Source organism: Sus scrofa, chromosome 6, assembly GCF_054392235.1.
Source record: "Sus scrofa isolate SSC_HxYL_T2T_F1_AM1 chromosome 6, Sscrofa_HxYL_maternal_Yorkshire_Landrace_v2.0, whole genome shotgun sequence".
In the NCBI taxonomy this organism is placed as follows: Eukaryota; Metazoa; Chordata; class Mammalia; order Artiodactyla; family Suidae; genus Sus; species Sus scrofa.
Window position 1 is genome coordinate 168874396 of NC_139388.1, and position 16179 is coordinate 168890574.

The window sequence follows — 16179 nt, forward strand, 5'->3', positions numbered from 1 at the left end:
TTAGGAGCATAGAAATTATCTCAAGTATCTTCTCTGACCACAATGCCATGAAATTAGAAACCAACCATGGGAAAAGGAAAGAGAAAAAACCTACTACATGGAGACTAAACAACATGCTACTAAAAAACCAATGGGTCAATGAGGAAATCAAAAAGGAAATTAAAAACTACCTTGAAACAAATGATAATGAAGACACAACCTCTCAAAATCTATGGGATGCTGCAAAAGCAGTGCTCAGAGGGAAATTTATAGCAATACAGGCCTTTCTCAAAAAAGAAGAAAGATCCCAAATTGACAACTTAACCCTCCACCTAAATGAATTAGAAAAAGAAGTACAAAAAAGTCCTAAAGTCAGCAGAAGGAAGGAAATTATAAAGATCAAAGAAGAAATCAATAAAATAGAGACTCAAAAAACAATAGAGAAAATTAATAAAACCAAGAGCTGGTTCTTTGAAAAGGTGAACAAAATTGACAAACCCCTGGCCAGACTCACTAAAAAGAGGAGAGAAAGAATCCAAATAACCAAAATTATAAATGAAAAAGGAGAAATCACAACGGATACAGCAGAAATACAAAAAACCATAAGAGAATACTATGAACAACTATACGGCAACAAGTTTGACAATCTGGAAGAAATGGACAATTTTCTAGAATCTTACAGCCTGCCAAAACTGAATCAAGTAGAAACAGACCAACTGAACAGACCGATCACTAGAAATGAAATTGAAGAGGTCATAAAATCACTCCCTACAAATAAAAGTCCAGGACCAGATGGCTTCACAGGTGAATTTTATCAAACATATAAAGAGGAATTGGTGCCCATCCTCCTTAAACTCTTTCAGAAGGTTGAAGAAGAAGGAATACTCCCAAAGACATTCTATGAGGCCACCATCACCCTCATTCCAAAACCAGACAGAGATACCACCAAAAAAGAAAACAATCGGGCAATATCATTGATGAATATAGATGCAAAAATTCTCAACAAAATCTTAGCCAACCGAATCCAACAACATACCAAAAAAATTATACACCATGACCAGGTTGGGTTCATCCCAGGTTCACAAGGATGGTTCAACATACGCAAATCAATCAGCATCATACACCACATTGACAAAAAAAAGTCAAAAATCATATGATCATCTCAATAGACGCAGAAAAAGCATTTGACAAAGTTCAACATCCATTCAGGATCAAGACCCTCGCCAAACTGGGTATAGAGGGAACATTCCTGAATATAATCAAAGCCATTTATGATAAACCCACAGCAAATATAATCCTCAATGGGGAAAAACTGAAAGCCTTCTCACTCAAATCTGGAACAAGACAGGGATGCCCACTCCCAGCACTGCTCTTCAACATTGTTTTGGAAGTCTTAGCCACAGCAATTAGACAAACAAAAGAAATAAAAGGCATCCATATAGGAAGAGAAGAGATCAAACTGTCACTGTATGCAGATGACATGATACTGTACATAGAAAACCCTAAGGACTCAACCGCAAAACTCCTTGAACTGATTAATAAATTCAGCAAAGTAGCAGGATATAAGATTAACATTCAGAAGTCAGTTGCATTTCTGTATACCAGCAATGAAACATTAGAAAAGGAATACAAAAATACGATACCTTTTAAAATTGTGCCTCACAAAATCAAATACCTCGGAATACACCTGACCAAGGAGGTAAAGGACCTATATGCCGAGAACTATAAAACTTTAATCAAAGAAATCAAAGAAGATGTAAAGAAATGGAAAGATATTCCATGTTCCTGGATTGGGAAAATCAATATTGTAAAAATGGCCATACTACCCAAAGCAATCTACAGATTCAATGCAATCCCCATCAAATTACCCATGACATTTTTCACAGAACTAGAACAAACAATCCAAACATTTATATGGAACCACAAAAGACCCAGAATCACCAAAGCAATCCTGAGAAACAAAAACCAAGGAGGAGGCATAACTCTCCCAGACTTCAAGAAATACTACAAAGCCACAGTCATCAAAACAGTGTGGTACTGGTATCAAAACAGACAGACAGACCAATGGAACAGAATAGAGAATCTGGAAATAAACCCTGACACCTATGGTCAATTAATCTTTGACAAGGGAGGCAAGAACATAAAATGGGAAAAAGAAAGTCTATTCAGCAAGCATTGCTGGGAAACCTGGACAGCAGCATGCAAAGCAATGAAACTAGAACACACCCTCACACCATACACAAAAATAAACTCCAAATGGCTGAAAGACTTAAACATACGACAGGACACCATCAAACTCCTAGAAGAAAACATAGGCAAAACACTCTCTGACATCAACATCATGAATATTTTCTCAGGTCAGTCTCCCAAAGCAATAGAAACTAGAGCAAAAATGAACCTATGGGACCTCATCAAACTGAAAAGCTTTTGCACAGCAAAGGAAACCAAAAAGAAAACAAAAAGACAACTTACAGAATGGGAGAAAACAGTTTCAAATGATGCAACTGACAAGGGCTTAATCTCTAGAATATGTAAACAACTGATACAACCCAACAGCAAAAAAACCAATCAATCAATGGAAAAATGGGCAAAAGACCTGAATAGACATTTCTCCAAAGAAGATATACAGATGGCCAACAAACACATGAAAAAATGCTCAACATCGCTGATTATAAGAGAAATGCAAATCAAAACTCCCATGAGATACCACCTCACACCAGTCAGAATGGCCATCATTAATAAATCGACAAATAACAAGTGCTGGAGGGGCTGTGGAGAAAAGGGAACCCTCCTGCACTGTTGGTGGGAATGTCAACTGGTACAGCCACTATGGAGAACAGTTTGGAGATACCTTAGAAATCTCTACATAAAACTTCCATATGACCCCGCAATCCCACTCTTGGGCATCTATCCGGACAAAGCTCTACTTAAAAGAGACACATGCACCCGCATGTTCATTGCAGCACTATTCACAATAGCCAGGACATGGAAACAACCCAAATGTCCATCAACAGATGATTGGATTCGGAAGAGGTGGTATATATACACAATGGAATACTACTCAGCCATAAAAAAGAATGACATCATGCCATTTGCAGCAACATGGATGGAACTAGAGAATCTCATCCTGAGTGAAATGAGCCAGAAAGACAAAGACAAATACCATATGATATCACTTATAACTGGAATCTAATATCCAGCACAAATGAACATCTCCTCAGAAAAGAAAATCATGGACTTGGAGAAGAGACATGTGGCTGTCTGATGGGAGGGGGAGGGAGTGGGAGGAATCGGGAGCTTGGGCTTATCAGACACAACTTAGAATAGATTTACAAGGAGATCCTGCTGAATAGCATTGAGAACTTTGTCTAGATACTCATGTTGCAGTAGAAGAAAGGGTGGGGGAAGAAATGTAATTGTAATGTATACATGTAAGGATAACCTGACCCCCTTGCTGTACAGTGGGAAAATAAAAAAAAATAAATTAATAAAAATAAAGCTTCTGTGAACTTTAAAAAAAACAAAACAAAACAAAACAAAACAAAATCCACATGCTTTTGCAAAAGAAAACATTGATAATCATGACTAGATAAAAAATTTAAATGTGAAAAGGTTTTATTTTGAATGAATCAAACAATTAATTTTCCTCTAATATTCTGCATTTTGTTTTTGTCATAATTATGTAGTAGAAAGAATATGTGAAAAAATTTTTTTCACTAAGTCGTTTATGGATGCCCCCAAACCCACACCTATTTATTCCAATGGGCTATACAAATATTCATATTTTCTGTGTAGGCAATGATGCGAACAGGTTTGAGAACTACTGTCGTATATATTGCCCATTCATGTCTTAAGTGGTTTCTAACCTGCTTATCGGCACATCTTCCTTATACTATGGGCGTGTGTATGTATGGGTGAGAGTATGCATGAGCAGGTGCGTCTTGCAAGTTTCCTGGGGCAAATGTGTTTTCTTTTAACAATGATTCAGTTCTAGGCACTGTAAATCCCTGTAAGTGTTTTACATACATTAACTTATTTAATCATCACCAAAAACCTGTGAGATAGGAGAGGCTCTTTTTATCTCCATTTGACAGATGACACTGAGACAAAGCAGTTACTTGCCCAAAGTCATCCTCCTACTTTGTGGTGGACCTGAGTTAATTAACTGCCTGATAAAGATTCTCTGTCATGGTGTTCATGAAAAGTAGGGTTGAGTTGCTTAAAAAACTTGATTTCAACTTTTATGTTTCACTAAAACAATTATTATTATTATTATTTGTTTTGTCTTTTTGCCATTTCTCGGGCCGCTCTCACGGCATATGGAAGTTCCCAGGCTAGGAGTCGAATTGGAGCTGCAGCCACTGGCCTACCCCAGAGCCACAGCAATGCAGGATCCGAGCCGTGTCTGCAACCTACACCACAGCTCAGGGAACGCCGGATCGTTAACCCACTGAGCAAGGGCAGGGACCAAACTCGCAACCTCATGGTTCCTAGTCGGATTCGTTAACCACTGCACCACGACGGGAACTCCTAAAACAATTATTTTTGAACCAGCTTCTTTTCTTTTCTTTTTACTGTATAACATGAGATAGGCTCACTTAAAAATTCAAGTGCACAGTACAGAAGTGCTCCCCATGGGCACTATGTTGCACCACAGATCTCCAGAACTCACTCGACTCGCACAACTGAAACTCTACACCCGTTGAACAGCCCCCGCTTCCCCTTTCCTTTGAATGCATGTCCCTGCTCACTCCGTTCCTCTGCTCATTCCTCTGCTCATTCCGAAGCCGCACGACTGTTTTTAGCTTGTGATTATTACCGCAATCACTGCGCAAAAAGGCATAGGCCGTACATGCTTTGAAATGTTAGATGCCCACATTTATTTGATTTAATAAAAACTGTACAAACTAAAACGATGGCGTATAGAGAAAACCTCTACTAAGACTACTTCTATGGATGTAGCAAACTCTTCTAAAGGACTTGGATTTCATCTGAGCAATGTTCAGAGACAGATTCATTAAGGACAAGAATTCTTTCTCTTTTCACATTGAGGCCTATTCCTGTAGGGAGACACAGTGCAATTACAACAGTGTGGGACTTGGACTGCCCAAACTCGAGAAATACCTGTGTAGGGATGCAGTATCTTCCTTAACTGCCATAAGCGGTGGCCCTTCGGGCTGAACTTGAAAATGACGTCATGGTGATATAAGAAATTGTACAAGCGGTAAAAAATTATATTGCTGCTTTCATTTGCTGCTTTTATGTAATGATCATAGGTGCTAGAAGAGAAAGTGGGGATAAAATGTCAATAAATGACTTAGATAATGGCAAACGAGTACCTTTTGTTTTGCTTTCCTCTAACTGACCTGTTTATCTGGCAGTTGGTTTCCAAGCCGAAAACGCATTTCATGATTATGTCCAGGGTCAGCAAGGTGACGTGCGCAGAGATCTCCAGAAGCGTGTCCTCAGTGCCACAAATCCTCTCCCATTTACCCTGGCACGGGAGTCAAGATCGACACCGTCACCTCCTCAAACTGCCTTCATCCGAAGCCTCCTCCCCATCACTGCGCATCCCATGTAACAGAGACAGTCCGGACCGCGCAGGAGCCAAAGGCCATAGAGGTACATGGGGACCCCAAGCCATCACCCGTTATTTCATCAGTAAAATGGGTTTACTTAGGACAAGGGGCCTCTGGTGAAGCACGGGTGAGTCCGGAGACCAAAGGCAGGGACAGCTCCTGCAGAGAGGAGGAGGAGTTGGGGGACCTGTCATACACAAAGGTCCACTGAAGGAGTGTGGGCCGGTTTTACTGGCTGAGCTGTGACCGTCTCTCGTTGGCTGAGCTGTTGCTGGGCAAGGAGAAGTTCTCCCTTCCTCCTGCTGGGTAGTAAAGGCGTCACCATGCACAGGGAGGTCACTTCCTACTGGGTCTGCAATTGCCCTCTCGTCGTAGGATGTGGGAGCTGCCCTTTCCGGCCTCCCGACCCCAGTTTAAATGAGGCTTCAGCGGATTGATCTTCACATAAACAAGCCAAGTGCTTACTTGGAGGGAGGAAGGGAAAAATGCACCCGACTGGGTGAGAAAGAGCACGGAGCAAACCAGGTGTCTAGAAAATGGCTGAGTTAAGTATCTTTGGCCTTTCAATTATTATCATAACTCTGCTTTAAAACAGATCCAAGTTCTCGCAGAGCAGATAATCTCATACGAGGCCCATAACTACAAGGGCTTCCTCCCTCTTTAGTGCCCAAATGCTAGCTACCTAATCCCATCACTACTCTCAAGAACCAAAGGCACATTTAAACATAAACTTGAGCAGGTCCTCTTGTGGCTCAGCAGTTAGCAAATCTGACTAGCATCCATGAGGACACAGGTTTGATCCCCGGCCTTGCTCAGTGGGCTAAGGATCTGGCGTTGCCGTGAGCTATGGTGTAGGTTGCAGACACCGCTCACATCTGTGCTGCTGTGGCTCTGGTGTAGGCTGGCAGCTACAGCTCTGATTTGACCCCGAGCCTGGGAACCTCTATATGCTGCGGGTGCGGCTCTAAAAAGTAAAGAAAAATAAAAAAACCCCACACAAAAACAAACAAACAAAAAATATTTCGAATGGATAGACAGCAAGGCCCTACTGTATAGCACAGGGAACCACATCCAACCTCTTGGGATAGACCATGATGGAAGATAGTGTGAGGAAAAGAAAGCATATGTACACATGCCTGGGTCACTCTGCTGTACAGCAGAAACGGACACAACACTGTAAATCAAGGAAACTTTGATAAAAAGAAAATAGAATAAAATACTTTTCTTCAATGGAGATACACTCAAATACCACCACTGGCCGATTTGCATAATTGTGCGTGAACGTGCACAGCACCAGACTTGGAAGAGAATGCCCCCTTCCCACACTAGCCTGTACCTCTAGCCCTCTGCCTGGAGAGCGTGCACAGGTATTCTCATCACAATCCCAGCAGACTTCAGGTTAAATCTGCTTCTGTGAGCTTGGCTGAGAACCTGGCCAACCAGCTGGTAACACTGGGTCTCTCTTGGGAAAAGGGGTGGGTGTGCAGAGGAAGGCGGAAGGAAACTGTGGCTCTGTTTGCGGCGTCTAAAGCATTATGATGAAACTGCATTAATGAATCACTTGTCTGGTTTTTAAAATAAATGCAATTGAAGCATTACAAATACACCGTGTACTAGCGGAATTTTGGGACAGAACTCATTTATAGATCAGGGACCACCCACGAGAATATTCCTCTGCGACATCCTTCTGCTCCTGACGATCCACTCGACCTGCAGGAGGAAACTCACGTCCGCAGATGTGTAGATACATGCTTTCAGTGTAGATACTCTCTTTCTAGGTCCCTTACCGCCTTCAGGCAGGTCCACTCCCATTGCAAAACTTTCGGTGGTGTTAACTCACTCGGCTGCCTTGAGTGCTCTCATCCACATTCCACACATACTCAAGTCCATGTGACATCGGAGTCTCCTCTGAACCTGAAGCTATTCCAGCAGCTGCTGGTTCCCTTGCCTGTCACCGCAGCACTTACCGTCTGAATCGCACCACGTGGTACTTGCTTTACTGCCGAAGGGTTTCAAAATAAACCTAAGACAGACGACCAGATCTTCCTCTTCTTTTCTTACCCAAAGAACCACAGCAAAGACTTACGTGGACACCCATTGCTCAGTGGGTTCTTGCACTGTGCTTGACTTCTAGAAATCATCCCCCTTTGCCTCTCACTTCCCACCTAACAGCGTCTAATGCCGTCCCTGGCGGAAGCCTTTGGCCACACACCAGAGCATCTCCGTCCCTCCACGTACCAGCATTGTGTTCACAGAATGGGCCATTATCTCCACATGCGATTTCAAGGCGTTCAAATGGAGTCCGGGCGTCAGTAGGCGACGATGCTGGAACCACTTAGGTCCATTCAGATTCAAGAGTCCTTTTCCTTGAGAAATAAAGGCACAAAACCTCATGCCAGTTTTTTTTTTTTTTAATGAGGTGAAGGAGGAGAGGTGAGGAACACAGATATGGAGTGGCTCTGACACACGGGGAGTCATGACGTGGTGGGATGTCGACGTGGTACTTAAATACGAAGAATGAAGTGAGTTTCGATACTTCCCCCCGGGATGGATGTGTATCCAGCACTGTGAGAAAGACCCCTAGTTTTAAAGCCCAATGAGTGCGCTAGTCCTGAAATCACCAATTCCTTTCCACCTGTGGAGTAACCTTCCTGAGGTCTGGTTTTCTCACGGGTAGAGTGTGCTGGTAAATTTCTACCTCGCTGCGCCCCGTACAGATTAAATGAAGGTGTACACATAAGGTGCCTGACCTGGGCTCTAGCTCACGGCAGAGGCACAGCAAATGTTCACCTCCTCTCCACCCCAGACCAATCCGTAAACTCTACTGTGAACACAAAATTCACAAGGAACTAGATAAGAGTGTCCACTCAGCTACCCTCTCCTGAGTGCAGCTCTGTGCTTCACACCTGGAAGTGATACGAAGTGAAATCACTCATCAAACCTGACACCCCTGAACCTGCTGTTACCAGGGAGGTCATTAAAGATTTGGCTGTGCGTTGACCTTGAAGTTTAATGATATACAATCGCCATCATCCACTGAGAGCTTACCACACGCCAGGCTTGTGATGCACAGTCCAGCGCTGTTACAATACCCGCCGTTATACTAAATGCTGAAAATACATGTGTTTCATTTAATCCCCACAACACCCCAAAGAGGTAACTCTCATCCTTGTTCTCAAGGATGAGGAAACAGAGGCTTAGAGAAATTAGAGGACTTCCCCAAAAATCACACAACTAGTCAGCGGTGGTGGGGGGGAGAGGATTCAAACTGATGTAGTTGGGAATCCAAAACTTTATTCTCTCATTTAATACCTTCCTTGTCTCACATAAATACCAATCGTATGCCTCAAAAGCTTAATTCATCTGCTCATGGAATATTTCCAAACTGTACTTTGAAGCAAACCTTTACTGATTTGCATATGGAAAAAGGAAAGGAAAAGGGCCAGGCAAACAAGAGAGAAGAAAGAATAAAATAGAGAATATATGGATGGAAAAGCTGCAGTTGTACAGACAGAGGTGGGAGGGAGTCACACATCTGCTGTCTTGCAAATGAGACTTTGGGGAGAGAAGTGGATGAGGACGGTTCCTAGGAAGTTGCACCACTCGACCTTCCCCTCGACCTTCCCCTTGAAGACGTGCAGAATGGCTCTACCCTACTCTCGACGCTTTTGAATTCCGATTTGAGTTTCCTTGGCATGCTCTACACAGGAAGGGGCCTTTGAGAGACAGAGAGTCACCCCTTTCTTTCGCACATACATACCAACGACTGGATCCATGAACTTGTACAGGAAGTTGGACTTGGGATCTGCAGAGTCAAGTGAGGGAAACAAAGGAAAACATTAGAGGAACAGTTCCCAAAGTGGGTGGTGGTTCTCTTCCTCTGCCTGCACTAACCACAAGCAGTGAGTAGAAGGGGGCCCAGGTCTCCTTTCCTATAGCCCTTGGCCAAACTGGGGAAACCACATATCTTGGTTCAGGCAGCTGACGACAGCAGCCCCCCAAGGCAGACAGGTACATAGACCCAGGTTCTTCACTTGTTTCTACTTCCTCCAATGGAAACAGAGATTCCCCGAGGGTTACAGAGTGTCCAGTGTAGTAGTCGGGACGATATATCACATCCTTTTGGGAAAGTAAATTAGCTATTAGGGGAGAGACTGGCAGACCCCAGAGAGTGAGAACCTTCTGGGGGTTCTGGGAGCCCTAACAGGAGGGTATTTTACAGCTCACATCCTTTACAAGGTGAATATGAGACGCATCAGAGCCGGGGACTGGGAGACGTGGAGACTTTCAGGAAGAGGCTGCTTTCTTTTATCAGGTTTTATTAAGAGAAAGATGAACATATCAGATCTTGGTGTTACCAAGTTGAGGGAGTAAAAATTGGCACATTTCAATTTGGGGCTAGGAGACAATCTACCCTGGAAGCCTCGAGGAATGACCGGTTGAGTGATTTCAATGCCCCATGCCCCGAAAGGGAACACAGCTGAGACATAGGCAGAAGGTAAAATGCATGTGGTCTATGATCAAGAGGTTAGACTGGTGAATAGATGAGTGGCATCAGGTTTACCTACTGAGTCAGGAGAGGCAGTGCCACCTCTGAACTCCTTTGAAGACTTCACATTTAATAAGGTGGTGGGAAGGACTGGGAGTTTGGGGTTAGTAGATGCCAACTACTGCCTTTAGAATGGATGAGCAATGAGGTCCTGCTGTACAGCACAGGGAACTATATCCTATCACATGTGATAGAACATGATGGAGGATAATATGAGAAAAAGAATGTATATGTAGGAGTTCCCATCATGGCTCAGCACAGTTAATAACCAGACTAGTATCCATGAGGATGCAGGTTGATCCTTAGCCTTGCTTACAGGGTTAAGGATATGGCGTTGCTGTGAGCTCTGGTGTAGTTCGCAGATGTGGCTTGGCTCTGGCGTTGCTGTGGCTGTGGTGTAAGTTGGTAGATGTAGCTCCGATTTGACTCCTAGCCTGGGAACTCTCCTATGCCTCAGTTGCAGCCATGAAAGAAAGAAAAAAAGAAAGAAAGAAGGAATATATATATGACTAGGTCGCTTTACTATGCAGCAGAAATTGACAGAGCATTGTAAACCAACTACGATAAACAATTTTTAAAAAAGGAGAAGAAAGGTACTGGGAGTGGGGAGTATTTTGAGGCTGAACTCACAAAACCAAGAAGAGCCAGTGAAGGCCCTGGACAGCCAGGGTTGGTGGCTGGGCTTTAAGATCCATGGACCTAAAAAGGCTCCCGTGAGTCTGAACTAGAGGAGGGACCGAGGGGCAGGCAAGCCCCTTCAGGACTGGGGGGAAACATCTCTGCACTTTCCCCAGTGGCTCTGAAAGGCCCAACGCCAATCTTTGCGTCTTTAGTCCCTTTAGACTCCTGCCCGGGGCTGTGCATATCACTCCTAGAAGGATTAGGATCCCGAGATCCATGCCTTTCTTACCTGGTCTGCTCAGAAGAGTCTTTGCATAGTCTGGGTCATAGATAAAGAAAAACGCCTGAAAGGGTCCAAGCCAGAAAGGAAAGGCACGCGGGTATTTGTCTGTAATCTCCCCGAGCGTCTCCATTCCACCATTCTGAATTATCTGCAGTGGGGAAAAATGAAGGGAATTAGAGGAGCCAGGCCCTCCGGACTCATGCCCTCCACAGCTGCAAGCGGAGCTCAAGGCCTGGATAAGGTCCCACAGCTAGAGGCTTGACCCTTTTTCTGGAATTGAGTGAACACCCTTTCCTTGGGATTTCTAAGCTTAGGGTGTACTTTTCTAAGCAAGGTTAACATATTCATCTTTTGCAGGATGAACACAGGCTGCAACCCCAGACCACGTCGCTGCGGAATGACAAAGACTGTGAGCTGCTGTTCTCCCAACGGGGAGGGTGAAGTGAGTGGAGTCACACACCCTGTCTCAGCTGCCAGTGTCGCACACTTAGGTTAGGAGTAGAGTCTGGATGCTGAAAAAAGTGCTTCTTCTGTGTGAAGGAGAGAATGTCAGAAGATGGGACATGCCCAGGCATCAGCTCCCCACCCTTCCTGTCGAATTACTGAGGAAGGAGTCCGTCTCCTGACTTAATAGCAAACGCTTCTCCAAAAACTGGCCAACTCCATCTGCGCGGAAAGCCTAATTCTCTTCCCTTGCAATAGCAGAAGGCAGAAGGCTCATTTATACAGACATAGCGAGGCTTGAAGCAAACTCAAAAGCGAAAACTCTCGGCTTCCAACATGTAGAAATTAGAGTACAAATGCCACATTCAGAGGTGAATTTTTGCCTTGATCAGCAGATTACTATGGCTCATGTACTTAGTTCTCCTAAATCTTTGATAATAAGATCCATTTACATCTGCTTCTTGTATAAAGTGGGAGCGTGGAGGGGAACCTGTGTGTGTGTGGATGAGCCTTGCTACACATTTGAGCACAACCACAGGGTCCTGATGTGCAGAGAAACCTTAAGCCCGGCCCGTTCTTCCTGTGCGACCAGTCACAGCGTGGGCGGTGGGGTTGTCTGTTCTTACCCTCAGATGAGGTGGAAAACTTCAGCTCCTAATTTCCTCTGTTACCAGCTGGCAGCTCTAACCCATGAAGAGTTCTCTGGATAGTTTAAGGCCCTCCAAATGCTGAAACTCTTGAAATTCAGTTCCTGAAATACTAGACTCTGTTTGACTAACATGCCCCATAATAAAGCCAATGACAAGGATCCACTGATGGTACAAACAGTGTTTCCCATGAGTGCAAATATTTATTCATTTATTCATTTGCAGACAATAAAGTATTTATTAACTGCCTGTTATATATAATAGGCAATAGAGACACAGAGAAATATAAGACAAACAAGGGCTTTGCCCTCATGGAAGTTATAACTTAATATGAGGATTATTTCCAGGTTAGAAATTGGCATGGACACACTCAGCCACAGGCATTGGTTTTATTTTCAGTAACTCCTGCCTGGATGAGAAGGACAGAAAGCTAATGTGACTCCTGTAACACAGGAATTTGCATTTCTTCATCCACCTATCTAAATACATTTGAAAATATGTATCACATATATTTAGGAACCTTTTTTTTTTGCCTTTTCTAGGGCTGCACCCGTGGCATATGGAGGTTCCCAGGCTAGGGGTCTAATCCGAGCTGTAGCCTCCGGCCTACACCACAGCCACAACAACGCAGGATCCAAGCCGCGTCTGCAACCTACACCACAGCTCACGGCAATGCCGGATCCTTAACCCACTGAGCAAGGCCAGGGATCGAATCTGGTTCCTAGTTGGATTTGTTAACCACTGCGCCACGACGGGAACTCCTAGGAAACATTGTTCAGAAATACTCAGAAAATACTTACTCCTCTGATAAATAGTAATACCTGACATTTACCAAGCACTGAGATGAGCTAGATGCTGCCAAGTACTTTCGATGCTTTATATTCTTTAATCTTTACATCAAAAACCCTATGAAGCAGATACAATTGCACTCACCATTTTAAGGTTGAGGAAATTGAGCCTCAGAGAGGTTAAGTAGTCTCTCCAAGATCATATAGCTGGCAACTAGTAGTAATGGAACACAGCAGAACTCTGCAGCCCCCCAAGTACAAAGCCTCTCCATGCCTCCTGATTCTTGTTTATAGAAAAGTTGAAGTCTCCCAGGTCTCCCTGAGTCACAAAACAGCAGGATCAGGCAGCTAATGATTAGGAAAATAGAGTCATAGACCCAGTGTCTGATGTACATTCCTGAGTTATTTTATAGATACTGTAACTGCCACCAGAGGAAAATGCTAACAGCATGATGCCCAGATTGCAGCCATGACAGAAGCTGCTCCACCTTGAACAGCACTGAATCAATGGCTAGCACAGTTCCAAGAAATGGCCTTCAGAGAATGGGATTAACATTATTGCTCATAATAAGCTCTATTTTTGTGGACAACAAAATAATTGTAGCTTGTTCTGCCCATTTATGTAAACAGATGACTACAACTGCCAGCTAAGGGATGCTACAGCCACGTGTCAACTTTTCACATTCTGAGATGGTACCCTTTGTCAGCACGAAGTTACAGAAGAGGGATCATCACCCTTGATCACAGATGTGGAATGATGTTCTGATAGTGAGGATTTGTAAGCGGCTTTTGGCAGGAAAGAGCTCTCTGCAGAAGACCCCTTGTCTTATCATGAACCTTAAACAGCCACCCCCACGCTCTACTCATCTCTGGCCCTACCACACCTTTCAACTCTTTTGATAGCACAATACCTTGACTAATGCGTTGTTTTTTTTTCCCACAGGTCAAAACGTAGAAATGAAGAATAAGTAATTAGCAGATTACCAGATCTCTTCCCCAGCTTCCCCTGTAGTAATCTCGTGGACAAAGCGTGTGAACAAGATAGCATCTAAAGAAAAATCACAAGACGTTGACAAGCCAGAATGCAAGGCTGCACGCAGTAGCAGATGATGACGACTCTGACCCCCATCTCAATGATTAACTGAGATTCCTTCCCTTTTTTCCTTTCAAAACTTCCATAATTAAGCAGAGTCTTCAGAGATGGTTTTTGGGGGACAGTGAGTCCACCCTCTGTTTAGATTGGTGGCATTCTGATTAAAAGCAACTTTCTATTAACATTTCTTTCTCTCTGGTGCATTGATTTTCGAGAGGTGAGCAGCCAATTTGGTAACAGTAAGGATTCAAACTTAGGGTGCACTAAGGATCCCAAGTGGTGCTTTACTCTTTCGTTACATGGAGTTTCCATGAATTATGTACAAGTGCACACACACACACACACACACACACACCTGCGGAAATACACAATAGGACTCTCACACTGGCAAGGAAACATTGGCCTACTGAATGAGTGTCAGTCTACCTGGTTATGTAGTCAGTAGATCTTTGAATGAATGAATTCTTTAGGATCTAATATATATGTGCATTCAACAAAGTGGTTATTGAGCATCTAGTATGAGCCAAGCTCCGGTGAACACAGACTTTCCTCTCATAAACTGTATATTCTAGTGAGGAGGAGGAGAGTATGAATGAAAAATGTTGCCTTCCATATCAACAGACAAAGGATATTGTGGCCATCAAGCCATAACCCACTACCCCCACCTCCCATAATGAGCCTGAGGGAACTCAGGATGGAGATAAATGGACTGCCCCCTGCCAGTCCCACAACCACTGCAGCCATCCCAGAGATGTACCCTGAGAAGACTCAGGATGGGAAAGAGCAGGATATTGGCCCTAAATAGCTAAGGTACGTATCAAAAGAATTATTTCAAAGAGCTCAGACTCTTGCATCTTCCCACACATAGAAAAGTACTAAATTCATTAACTGGAGATATCTGGTTTTCTCTAATTAACAGTAGTGTTTTGATGTTCTGACTACCTGGCCTTTGATGTAAAACTCCTGTATATCTGCCTCCTCCCTTCTTCAGCACAGTCCCTCAGAGCTTCTGAGAAACTGTGTCCCAGCCGTTACACCCTCAGAATGTCTGCCAAATAAGACATGATTCTCAACTCTTAGGTGGTGGCATGTTTTTCCACAGGTGGAAGTGTACAGCAAGGGAAGATATAATATGGTGTCAGAGAGTGACGAGTACTGAGATAATGAAAAGAAAGTTAGGGATAGAGACTACTGGAGGCCCTATTTTAGTCTGTGTGACATTTGATCAAAGGCCTAGAAAAAGTGCTGCGAGAGCATTCTAACCAGAGGAGAGCATTTTCAAAGCCCCAAGGGACAAGTTTGCTTGCCATGAAGACATGAAGGGAGAAGGCCAGTATGGCTAGAGTAGAGCAAGGAGTGAAATTTCTTTTTCTTTCTCTCTCTCTCTCTTTTTTTTTTTTTTAGGACCACAACTACATCATATGGAAGTTCCTGGATTAGGGATCAAATCAGAGCTGCAGCTGCTGGCCTATGCCACGGCCATAGCAACACGGGATCTGAGCCTCATCTGACCTACACCATAGCTCATGGCAACAGTGGATCCTTAAACCACTGAGTAAGGCCAGGAACAAACCCATATCCTCCTGGATACCAGCTGGGTTTATAACTCACTGATCCACAACAGGAACTCCCAAATTTTCTGGTCTTTTATGGAATTTTCCCTAAACAGAACTTTTCCTATAAGGTTCCATATAGTCTGGAACCTTATGACTATACCTAAAATGTTACTGTCCTGTAAAACAGTTCCATCCCTTCCTTGTGACTCAATAAGTGGTGAATCATCAAAAAGAACATAATAGGTTAAGAAAAAAGTAAATAGGCATGGTTGGTATATTAGTCAGCTTGATACATCAGCCATCTCTAACCTGCCAAATTAGGATAGAGACCTCTCTAAAACACACAAAAGATTATCTAGTGACATCAACAGATAACCTAGTGACCAATCTAGTGATATGGACTTTTAAATATTATGAATGCAATGAAAAATCTGAATTAAAATAAAACCATTCCATTTACAACAGTATCCAAAAGAATAAAAATTCAGAAATAAATGTAACAGAAGAAAAATAAAGCTTTTACAGCAAATGCTTCAAAATACTGCTGAAGGAAAATTTTAAAGACTTAAATAAATGGAAAGACATCCATATTCATGGATCAGAAGACTCAGTATTGTTAAAATGGCGATACATCCCAAAT

At 43.3% G+C, this 16179-nt stretch overlaps 1 protein-coding gene across 2 annotated transcripts in view; it reads right to left on the reverse strand.

Annotated features, from left to right (window-relative positions):
* Positions 1-16179, reverse strand: part of LOC100627093 (cytochrome P450 4X1) — a 55565-nt gene that overhangs the window by 25878 nt on the left and 13508 nt on the right. For both annotated transcript variants that reach the window (XR_014808403.1, XM_084965168.1), the window contains exons 2-6: positions 11018-11159; positions 9319-9363; positions 7797-7924; positions 5346-5473; positions 5104-5258 (exon numbers count right to left, since the gene is read on the reverse strand). Coding sequence is in view for 1 of the 2 variants with exons in the window: in XM_084965168.1 (XP_084821294.1) it covers positions 5104-5258; positions 5346-5473; positions 7797-7924; positions 9319-9363; positions 11018-11159 (598 nt within the window). In the remaining variant the exon portion in view is untranslated. The remainder of the gene's footprint in view (positions 1-5103; positions 5259-5345; positions 5474-7796; positions 7925-9318; positions 9364-11017; positions 11160-16179) is intronic.